The sequence below is a fragment of the Podarcis muralis genome, chromosome 14 (genome assembly GCF_964188315.1).
Source record: "Podarcis muralis chromosome 14, rPodMur119.hap1.1, whole genome shotgun sequence".
NCBI lineage: Eukaryota > Metazoa > Chordata > Lepidosauria > Squamata > Lacertidae > Podarcis > Podarcis muralis.
This window is the reverse complement of record NC_135668.1, coordinates 53,062,600-53,074,756: the sequence shown is the minus strand read 5'-3', so window position 1 is coordinate 53,074,756 and position 12,157 is coordinate 53,062,600. Positions and strand designations below refer to the sequence as shown.

Here is a 12,157-nt window from a genome sequence, read left to right as displayed (position 1 = left end):
TTCCTTCATTTCACTAACCTAATTTAGGTGGTGAAAGTTGTCCTGTTGTTGCTATTGCTAAACAATTGGGAGTAAGAAGTCCTTGCTATCTACTGCAGATCATCCAGAGATTTGCCAGTAGATCCTGATCTACCAGCTTCTGCCCACCTCCAATGTAAGTTGCCTCACTGTCAATTTCTGTGTCTCACAAACAGTTTCTTCATTTCCAGCATGGCATTAGAAAGTTTGCTGCAGAGGAATGAAAATGCAAAACATGTGAGAAAGAGAAGTGCCCTCCTTTAAATCTGAGGATGGCATTGCTCTGAGGAGACAGCCAATGCCTGAGAGGTGGGAAGAAGAAGAAGCAACTTCTACTTTCATCAGCTTCAGAACGGACTCTTGGATTTCAGTGACATTTCAGGGATCACCGCAAACAGAAGGAAACTAATTCGCTATTCAGGAAATATTGACAAGAACAAGCTTCAATTACCTTCGCATTCTGGGACCACATGGATGCTGTTGTGACATCCTCAGAGCCATAGCTAGGGGGAGAGGGGTTAGCCGGGTTTTTTGTCCCAGGTGAAGCCTCCAGAGGGGTACCATTGAGGCTCCCAGCCTGTGTCTGTATGTGTGTGCATGCGCAAATGCATGTGGGAAATGCTACACTGGGTCTTTGACCCAAGTGAAATAAAGCCTAGTTTTGCCCCTGACACCCTCATTTTCACCACATGGTCCTGACTGGCTAAGATCACATTGTGAAAGAGAAGAGATCTCTAAGCAAGGGCAAAATGAAAACACAAAACTGGCACATTGGGGGTGCAGGGGCAGAGGTATAATGGCTGATGTGAAAAGAGGCAAACATTCTCTGCAGTAGCAGTGCATTTTCAGGAGATGTTCCAGGCCGCCCAGAATCTTCACAAAAAGGGCCAAGGAATTACTCTACCTTCTGGAGACCCAGCACTAAACTGATTTGAAAACGTAAAATAGCATTTTGTGAAAAGGTAATACCAGCTCTTTTCATGTTTCATTCATGTTTCATTCTGCAATAATCAAGCAACTTCAGAGATTCCATCTAAAGAAAATGGCATCACATCCAGGCATCACAGTCTTCTATTTCTGCTCTTCGTGGTTGCTAGGGTGAAGTCAATGACTGTGCAATAATGACGAGAAACTGTACAGGGGAAACGTCACACCAGCATCACTAATTCAGAGCTTTGCTGGCAAGAACAAGAACAACAAGTTAACTTCCACTAGGATAGTCTGCCAGCTGAGTTATGAAGGCTGCATCTCAAAATATATTTATTGTAACGGGGTTTTTTTTTGGGGGGGGGGAGTCCAATTTCTGGCACAGTGGGAACCAGGAATATTAGGGGAGGCTGTCACTTGAAAAAGAGTGCAAGGAAGCCTGGAAACTTGCAGGAAGCCATCAACAAAAAAGCTGGCCTGACAAAAGATTTCCCTGTATCTGTGATAGCTGTGATTCAATGATGTGTGTGCACCAAAGCTATCTGGATTTATTGGACCAAGTTATTCTCTAGTAAATCACAGCACTGAACCAAAATGCTGTTTTCCAAACACCCCTGGAAAGCTGCTGAAAGAGAAACAATCAAAGAAACAGCACTAGTCCTGCTCAAGAGTAGACCTACATATTAGGGATGTTGTACTCATGGAATTAAATTCAATGTCTCCCTTCATGTAGGACTCAAGATGGATTTTCTCCTCATGGCCTTTGTATCAAATCCTGGAGCCCATTTCATACATGCATATTAAAAATTTAAAGCATGGCTAAGTTTCAATCCTAAGGACACATACTTTTCTCTCTCTCTCTCTCTCTCTGTGTGTGTGTGTGTGTGTGTGTGTGTGTGTGTGTGTTTGACTTCCAAGTACGGATGTTGAGCAGCAAAATGTGGGAGAGCTATTGGTTGACTGCAGGAGCTGGATAAGACCCAATGCTATGTGAATCACAGATGGAATATAGCAAAGATGTTCATATCCCCACCCACTCAAGAATAGAGGAGACCCCTCCTTTCACCACCATTTGTTGGTCTTTCACAGTTGTTCTCTTATGAATCAAAATAATGTGTGTTGTGTGGTGACTAAAGAATGAACAAAAATGAATAGGAAAGAGAAACTAAGGCTAGGCTAAACCAATAAATAGCTTGGAGGAGGAGGAGGAGGAGGAGGAGGAGGAGGAGGAGGAGGAGGAGGAAGAAGAAGAAGAAGAAGAAGAAGAAGAAGAAGAAGAAGAAGAAGAAGAAGAAGAAGAAGAAGAAGAAGAAGAACAACAACAACAACAACAACAACAACAACAACAACAACAACAACAACAACCTTCTAACTAGAATGCTAAATGTCCATAGATGACCTAATTGTCACCGGTCTGTTTCATGGAGCAATTTGGTTTCATCCATTAACCTCAACTGTAAACACCACTAGAGAGTGCTTAACCCAAGCCACTTGATCTAGTGAACAGTTTGATTCAACAATGGAGCCTATTAATCTCTCTACCAGCTTAGGGTTGTGCTCTGTTTATATGCTGCATCTGTAGAATACTTTATTTATTCTTCTTCCCTTCTCCTGGTAGAAGATAAAAGATCTGGCAGGAAGAGGAGATTAAACAGAAAACTAATATAAACGAACCCTATTCATCTCCTGGGCACTCTGCTTTGCACAGAAAAACGTGGTTGGAGGGGGAAGATTTGCTTTCTCGTGGAGCCAAGGATTGAGCAAGTTCGCAGAGTACCTTTAAAATTTAAATAGCAATCCTCCTCTTGACAATCAAACTAAACCTTTTCAAAGGCTGCTCCTCCCTTAAGCCTTTAAGGAAAAGAAGAAAGCTGAATGGCAAAGCGGCTTCCTGCACTGTATAAAAAGGACAAGAGAGTTTCACATGCTGGATCCATTTGGTTGCCCTTTTCCAGCCTCCTCCCAGAATAGGAAACATTCCATAAAAATGTCAACACCCCCTTCGCCTTCCTCTGGGGATTACTGTCACTTGCCTGACACAGGGAGCCCAGAGAAGCTCCGCGCTGCAGTGACAACAGACACAACAGGTCAAGCTATTAAATAAGCCTCCATTATACTGAACAGACAGTGCTAATCTTTCATTTTGCGTAAGCTACCCTAGAATACATTTCTCAGGCTGTACTTGTTCTCTCGTTTTTTTGCTGCAGCTCACACTATCTGAAATAGCTCCCATTTTCAGTTGTCAGTTTTCAAAAACATAACATCCTACTGTGGATGGACACGACAGTATTTGATATGAAATTCAAGTCCCAAGAAAAAAAAAGATTCCCCAATAAGATTGGTTGGGGTATATCTGTAGGTCACATTAGGATGTGAAGTGAAATCCACATTGCTGGCTGAAAACAGGAGTCATAGAATGATAGAATTGTAGAGTTGGAAGGGACCGTGAGGGTCATCTAGTCCAGCCCCAGCAATGCAGGAATTTTTTTTTGCCCTATGTGGGGTTCAAACCCAGAACCCTGATATTAAGAGTCTCGTGTTCCACTGACTGAGCTATCTATGTGATCAGGTGTACCCACCCAGAATCTTCCATGTCTCGCCACCTGAATTAGATGACTGGCCACCTTTGCTTCTTCCCTTGGTTGCCTTAGAGCAGTGGTAGCCAAACTTGGCCCTCCAGCTGTTTTGGGACTACAACTCCCATAATCCCTAGCTCACAGGACCAATGGTCAGGGATGATGGGAACTGTAGTCCCAAAACATCTGGAGAGCCAAGGTTGGCCATCACTGCCTTAGATTGTTGCAAGAGTTTGTCCAAAGTTGGCTTGCATAGGGACTCCAATGGTTCCTAAGAGCCAACTCAAAGGTCCTCCTCTTGTGCAATGGGTCAATGCATCTGGCTGTGAAGCAGAAGTTTGGTGGCTCTAGCCCATTCAGAGATGGATCTGGGCGGGATTCCTGCATTGCAGGGGGTTGGACTAGATGACCCTCTAGGTCCCTTCCAAATCTACAATCCTATGATCCAAAGGAGGGGGGGGCTTTTAAAATCCCTCCCCAGAAAGTCTAAGATCAATATCTAGGCCATAGAAGGGTCTCCATTCCCACTCTTTTTTTTTAAATCAGTAGAGTGTGCAGATGTCTCTTGGAATGACTTCCAGCCTCAGAGGACACTGCTCTGGAATCCCCAATGGGCTCTAAAGCATGGCAGGGCAACGGGGGCGGGGGGGAGGAAATTCTCCTTCCTCATTATTTCTCTCCTTGGTGCTGCTGCCGCCGCTCAAAATTGACTGAATGGGGATGGTGCTCTGGAGAGCCCATAGGATGATCTGGGGGGTGGGGAGACCTTTCAAACAATCACCACCAGCCCAGTCCAAATCCTTCAAGGCCAGAGGCTTTGTTGGACTCCTGAAATTTGGAAATCTCACTCCCATCACACATACCCCATCGCAGAAACCAAAGCCTATTGTCAGGGAACTGACATCGGAGCGAGAGGCGAAGGGGAGGCTCCCAGATGATGCTGGCAAAGGACCCAGTAGAAGGGGGAGAAGCAGCTCAGGAGAGGGGGAAGGAAATCAGCGCAACACCAGGGATAAAGGGGAGGAGATAGGGGAAGCGGAGAGAGGGCTCCAGGACTCTTCACTGGACATCAGTGAGGAGAGCACAGGTCCCCCGCTACCCACGCCCTCCCTGCGCAGAAGACTCCCGCGCAGTGAGAGGAGGAGGAGACTGGGAGTCAAACAGCTTTTATGTTGCAAGAGGTTTAAGAAACGCCCACTGACGGATTCTGCCAGCGACTGAGGCAGCCACGTTGAGATGGGCTGTACAGTCAGAACGGTTTAACAAGGCAATTTAGCCTAGAGAGGCAGCAGTTTACGCACGAGTAACTCATACCCATTACAGCTATAAAATAAGAGAATGGCACTTTAAGGGCACAGGCAGAAGGCTGGGGCCAAGAGCAGGACTCATCCGGTCAGCCTTGGAAGGCTTTTGCACTTTGCTGAAGCAAAAGCTCCCTTTCCGTATTGGACTTTAACTTTTCATCCATCCATCCATTCATAATTTTGTTTGCATGCTGCCTTTGCCAAAAAAGTTCACAGCAGCTTACAAGAAAGAAAACTGGAAAATATCTCAAAATCACAAGACTGTCACACTTAAAATTGACCCAAGAACAAATTCATGATACCATAATAAAAAACAAAATTGCATTAAAATAGAGTAAAAAATTAAGAAGAAATGGGAGATAGTCCCATTAAGATGAGATAGTCAAAAATAATATTGATAACACAGCGCAAAGAAGAAAAGAAACAAAGGAAGCCACATATAGGTAGAGGGAAGTCAAAATTTTTGTCTGTATGTTTACCGTAGTTTCTATGTTTGTTTTCTTTTTTGTAATCTAAGTTGAGAGGTGCATGTATCTATGTATAATAAGTTTGTTTAGTGTTCTGGTTTGTGTTTGTAAGTATTGCATTTATCAATAAAAGTTTAAAAAAGCCAAATATATCAATATTTAAAAACATTTCAGTGCTATAAATATAGCAAAATTAACAACTTCCTGCCTTCTGACAACAGTAAAGGATAACAAGACAGCCTGACAGTTTCAACATGGTGCAAGAAACCCCCTTCCTATGATGATGTTGCTCACAGTCTCTCTCTTGCAACAGCTTCTTATAAGGCTACCATGGCGTAGCTGGGAACACCCCTCCTATGGTGTTGCTTCAACCATCTTTTGCCAAGTGCTCTATTCAAGGTCTGAACAGACCCCCCCCCCCCATGAGAGCTTAGAGTCTGGCCAGGACCACAGTCAGACAAAGGAGAAGGACAGGGAGAGAGGCTTCCTTTTGGAAACCTCAAGGGTTGTTCAAGAAATCCGCTTTTTCAGAGTCAAATCAGCTTACTCCTGGATCTATTCGGGGAAGGGGAAAATTGATAACAGGAAAAGAATAGGAATGGTCAAAATCCTGCAGCTGAAGAAGCATAGCTGGAAAGTGAGTATTAGCAATAAAAAAAGGACGGCCAGTCTGCACAGATCAACCTTCCTGGACCATTCAGCTTTTATTGCCTTGCGGGTGAAGCGGTAACAACAAGCAATTGTAACCGAAGAAGAGGCAAAAATGCCAACAGAGCGAGGCATATAATGTTGATGGCAGCAATTTCTGGCCCTGTTCTTTGGCCATGACTCCTGGCTTGTTCTGTGGTCCTACTGTCTTGGTTAATCTTCTCTTCTGAAGGCTCACAGCTGGCTCTGGACTCCTGGCTCCAAACTGCTGCCCATCGCCCAGCCCTGACAGTCTCCCTAATACTATGTTTACCTTTTTCTTAGGGCTCATCCACACTTTCACATGCCCTGTGTCTAGAAAGCACTGGTCCAAGCGACTGACCACTTGACCTACACTTTCTAGCCATGGGTCCGAGTGGTTTCCCCTTTGCTCCACACTCCTTTCCCAGGGAAAGCTCACTCCTTAGTGTTAAATCAGAGCAGACGTCAATCCGGAGAAAACCCAAATTGCCGTTTGCTCCGACGGAATGCTAAAGAGCAGTTTTCCCTGGGGGAAGGTAGCAGGACAAGAAGAAGTGCGGACAAGCTCTTGGCTGAATGGCACTGAAGGAAAAGCGCTGTGTCAGGTCAAGTCGTCCAGGCAGCAAGCGATTAGTCCTCCGAGATTTGGACTTGCTAAACTACCTTCTTTGGCAACAAATAGCAAACGTTATGAAATCTCAGGCTACTTGCACATCCAGGGCAACGGGTGCTACTGGTCTTATTAAAGCATTCTGTCCTCAACAGAAACAGTGAACAAATTGAGGACACAGCAAGGTAACAGGCACACATTATAAAAACAAGTTCCTGTTAGGCTTCCTGATGAAAACCCCTCACAGTATTAAAACTTTACAGCATTGTGCCTGCGATACACCCTTAGCAACTGGAAAAAAAGTCATGCAGAGGCTCCCATAAACTGGGATTAGGATGCATAACACATATTGCACCACTGCTGACAGTTAAACAGCTACAAATATAAGCAAATGAGCTTGGGGAAAGCATATGTAAAAACTAGCAGCAGTTAAAATATATGAAAAGGCACCTGTACCACCAAAAGAACAAGCAGAAGCACTGAAAGCAATTTTTGACTGAAAGGACAAAGGAACTTCCGGATGCAGAGACAAAAGTGACGGGGTGTGTAATAGCAAGTATAGCTGCACACAAAGATGCTGGCATAAAACTGACACAAAGCCTGTCCTAGAGCATAGAGCAGGGGCCAGGAAATCTGCACCAGCAAACAAAAGATGAAAGCATTAACCCCACTCTCGGGTTGCATGCTGCCAAACATGCTCTTCTTTTACACATGCACACACAGGCAGTTTCCGTAGTGTAGTAGCACTTCACGGGTGATTGAAGACACATGAGAAAGGAAGTGCTTACATATTCCTACCACCAGTTAATAGGCTGTTAATAGCAGGAAAGGCTTAATATTTAAATGCAATGAGGGAAATGCAGAATGGCAGCTAGAAGCCTGGGGTTTTTATATGAGGAACACCAGACACCAAACAATGCAGGGCCTTGGTTTCTCCTTGGAACAGCTACATGTACAACAGAGTATTTGATGCTTTCCCTACTTCCTTTGACTAGTAGAATTAAGCAGTTCCCCCCCTTCAAATGCTAAGAATCATTTCACACACTCCACAGAATGAGACACAGGCTGAAACTAGACACAGCAAAGAAGTGCTTAAGAAAAATGCATTGTAACCTTTATATTGAGAAATCGAGTGTGCAAAAATGGAACCCCACAGTGCCATCTGGTGTCACAGTGTTATATTGCATATAAAACGCATATAAAACACTTTTTCTTTAGCAATCTAGCTGAGCTCACAGAGATGATGAAGTTCTGGGCTTTTCCACTTCAGGCTTTAGGGTGTTGCAGTTTTTAATGCTTATGTTAAAAAAAATCTATGTGTATAGAAAACTAGTATGTCAATGAGAAAGGCTTAGCATAAACTGATGTGTTAGTTCACTAGATCAGTGTTTCCCAACCGGTGTTCCGCGGCACACTAGTGTGCCGCGAGACGTTGCCTGGTGTGCCGTGGGAGGGAGGCGGGCGAGTCGGGCGGCGAGAGGCGGGGCGGCGACGGCGAGGAGAGGCCGCCCAGCGCGGGGCTCTCGCCGTCTGGCTGCCTGCGTGGCGCTGACGTCACGTGGCTGTAACGTCGAAAGAAACCCGGGAATCCAGGCTGCGGACAGCCAAACTTCGCCTTTTCTCTATGGCCAGCTTTCATCCTATCATATGCTAATACGTCTACGGTTGAAGCTGCGGAAGGGCGGAAGTTCCTGCGGGGAAGAACCGTCCGGTGAGCCCCGCGATCTTGGGAAGCTGAGTTCCCCCCTCGAGAACCGCCCCTCTCCCGCCGCCCTTCTTCTTCTCCGCTGCCCGCGTATGGTCCCGCCGCGTAGCATCCTCTCGGCGCCCAGAGCCTGGGGGGCTTCCTGCTTGCCATGGCGAGCGGCAGCAGCCTGGCGGCGGTAGCTGGCCTCGCAAAAGCTCCCGCCGCTGGAGGCCCCTTTGCGCCCGCCGGCCGCCTGTCGGCCGCCTGCTCCTGGGAGTGCCGGGCGGACCTGGCGGGAGTCCTGCGCCTCGTCCCGGAGGGGGAAACCGACCCCTGGGACCCCCGCTGAACGGGTGAGGAAGGCGCCCGAGACTGGGGGGGGGATACACACGCCCCAGGTCACGGGCCTTCCTGTTCTCTGGAAGGAGCCCCGGGAGCCGTGGGAAGGAGGCGAGGGGCAGCCGAGATGGGGCCTCGAGGGGCTTGGCGGGGGGCTGCCCCTCTTCCAGACACCCCCCAACCCCCCAGAATGACCGCCAAATGCTGAACAAGCATCAAACAACCACAGAGGCTTCCGCGTCGTGACTCAGCGGGCAGAGTGTAGGTGTGTTTTTGCACGGAAAGGATCCCAGGCACATCAGTTCCCGGCGTCGATCCCTGCCTTGGAAACCTTGGAGAGCTCCTGCCCTCCAAGTGCAGACCCGCCGCTGTCAACTTTTTCCACATTGAACCCAAACACATTGCACTTGGGGGACCAGCTTCTTAAATCTTTGGCCATATAGTTTGCACGGTTGCACTTGGCACTGCGACCCAATTTGGATCAATTGGAAGACCAGTGGGTGTAGCAGCAGCCTGGCAAGAATAGGCTCTTGTCCTCATTCCACTTTTTCAATCCACCCTTCCCCCTCTGGGGTAGCTTTACTTGCTCTAGAACAGTGGTTCCCAACCTTTTTTGGGGCCATGCCCCACCTAAACATCTCTAAAATCCTGCCCCCCCCATGACGTATAATTCTTATTATTCAAAAAGTGAATAAGTAAAAAGTGACCTTTCCCCATCTGGCATGGTGGTGTGCCTCGAGATTTTTTTCATGAAACAAGTGTGCCTTTGCCCAAAAAAGGTTGGGAAACACTGCACTAGATGAAAGAGGTTTTTTAAAATAAAAATATAGAATGGGGGAGCATGCAAAAACGTGGCACTCCTCACTTGCAGTTTGAAGTGGAAAAATCCAGAGTTCTACCACCTCTGTCTACCGATTGTATTGAATAGCCATCCATGGACAGTCATTTTGAGGGCTTACTTGGGCTGTTTGTTTGCACCCTCTTTCCTCATGTCGTAGATGGGATGCATATATTCCATGTGAATCACAGAGGCTAAAATGCAGGAGGCTAAAACGCAAAGGCTAAAATGCAGGAGGAGGAGGCAGGTTTTGAAACGATAGTCAGGATAAAGCCTGCAGGGCAAATACTGCAGCTGACTCAGATCCCCGATTTTAGGATGAGGATGCTTGCCTCTCTCCTAGGATGGCATTCATGAAGGCTGGAAGTTAAGCAAAGTTGCCCACACTGCAGACCGTATCATTATTAATCCATCCCAATGTTCAGAGGATTAGAGTGCAGTCCTGTGTGCCCTCTCTGTTTGTAGTTTTGAGAGCATCAGTTTCCCTGTACTGCTAGCCAGTGACCATTTCTGTGGTGCAAAGTCTTGCACGGTCAACAACCCACTGATTTTTACAATAACTGCCCTGTATGAAATACAACACAGTGAATCATTCCTTCCTTTGCAGATGATGAACACAAACCAAGACACAACAACTTGCCTAGGGTTGCCACAGGAGTCCAGGACCAGCCAGGATTGAAATCCAAACTCCACCTGGCATCCCTTTCCATTACCCCTCCCCAAAAGCATTGCTGACAGGAATGGCTCTGTACTTCCCTAGGCTGTGTCTCCTTTTTGTTTCTGTACTTCCAGACAAAAAGCTTTGTGAAATTTATGCACAGAGAACTAGCCTGTGGTAGATTACGATGCCATCAGCTAAAATCAACGGATTTGTCTGACAGCGTGTGAGAGTTCAGAAAATCCCTTCGTACCCTTCAGGATTATCAAAGCAATTTCTGTAGGATGTTATCAGATCTCGACTGAGCTTCTTACAGATTTTTAGAGGTGAATTACTATATTTTCCAGTTGACAGTATCATCCCTATTTCCAGGACAGTCTCCTGCAAAGCCTGATATTCTGGATTACATCTGAAGGCCACTCAAAACTGCATGCCGTAGCCCATCTTTCTAGCCCCTGAATATTGTGGTTGCATTTGTATTCCATAGTGTGCGCGCTGAGCATGGCCAGATAAACAACAGAGTGATTGAAGTACAAGGTAGGGCCCTTGGCTAAAATAGATACTCGGCAGCAGACCAGATGTAGCTCCCCCCCCCCCCAAAAAAATTAACATTCATGTAAATAAACATGAAGCCTTTCCATTTACTTTGAAGCCCTACAGACATGGATAAAGTATGTATCCACTGATGTATGTGCGTGCCTGCATGCACACACACACACACACACACTCCACTCTTCCTAGACTGAATCTGTCTCCTTCATTTCTCCATCTCAATCACCTTGATTTGGCAGGAAGAGAGAGAAGCAAAGGCTGCATCAGAAATAAGGGTGGTATAGTTGGTGTGTGTGAGAGAGCGGGGGGAGGAGATCAAATGGGCAGAGGAGGAGGCAGGGAGGTTCAAAGGTATGAATAAAGGCTGCCTGCTTCAAACCTGAATCTCGCAACCTGTTGCTGAATTAGGGACGTGGCAGCCACAGTTTCTCGGCTCTAACCCCTGCCCCATCTCCCTTTCCTGCTCCTAGGAGTGGGACTCTGGGGCAGGAAATTAGGGGGAGAAGCCCTCACTTCCTCATCTCTTGGTTGTAGGCAGCAGACTTCATGCCTCTGCAGCATGAGCTGGACCTAAGGAGAAGCCTGGTGGTGAGAGGGTGTGTTCCTCAGGAGAGGAGACGAGATGTGGACAGGGAAGAAAAAGCTCTTAGTGGAAGATGCATGGAGAGTGAAGAAGGACAGGTGGCCTTCCACTGGACTCTGAGACTATGGGAGTCCTGATAAGAAAATGCCAGCTCAATTATATTTTATGAGAGTGACTGCCATGACAACACGCCTAAGCCGAGCATCAGGATTACACCGGGGCTGCATAATTGCACTCCTGAGCAGTGAACATCCAGGCAGTCGCCCTGGCTTCTTAAGTCAAAGATAATGCCATGTGCAACAGGTCTGAAGAGCAGCAGTGACTGGGGGGGGGGGGGAGGAGAGAGAGAGCTCCCAATTAGAGTCCCCAATGGGGCAGAACATTTGCCAGGGGAAATGGTTGTTCTTTTAGAATAAAGTTTCTTCTTTAAAAATTATGAATAATCCGCATGCACATTTGCAAGAAAAGAAACAGATACCCAGGCTTTGCATGATTTCTCGTGCCTACCCAAGAGATACCTGGGAGGGGAAGGGAGGAAAATAACAACTCCAAATAAAATGTCTTCGCATAAATGGGTGAAAATCAGTTTCGCCGCACTTACTGTTCTCAGACAGCTCGACGATGTAGTGCAGGACGGGGCTGTTTCCATTGAAGGGACGCACCCAGGAGAGGACCACGCTGCGGCTGAAGGAAGCGTTCAAGGTGGCCAGGAGGTTCTGCGGTGGGTGAGGCAATTCTCTGTGGAAAGCAGGGTGGGGAGACGAGGAGAAGAGGGTGCCGGAAATTAAAACAAAAAGCAAAGAAGGAAGAGGTCCACCTGTCACTCTGTAGGTCACAGACAAATGTTTAAGACATTAGATGGGCACAAATGGATCAGCTTAACGTAAAAGTGAAATAATAATAATAATAATAATAATAATAATAATAAT

At 46.6% G+C, this 12,157-nt stretch overlaps 1 protein-coding gene across 6 annotated transcripts in view; it reads right to left on the bottom strand.

The window, feature by feature from the left end:
* SDK1 (sidekick cell adhesion molecule 1) overlaps positions 1-12,157 on the bottom strand; it is a 588,002-nt gene that overhangs the window by 201,030 nt on the left and 374,815 nt on the right. For all 6 annotated transcript variants that reach the window (XM_077918733.1, XM_028706986.2, XM_077918736.1 and 3 more), the window contains exon 15: positions 11,830-11,966. In XM_077918733.1, the coding sequence (XP_077774859.1) occupies positions 11,830-11,966 (137 nt within the window). The remainder of the gene's footprint in view (positions 1-11,829; positions 11,967-12,157) is intronic.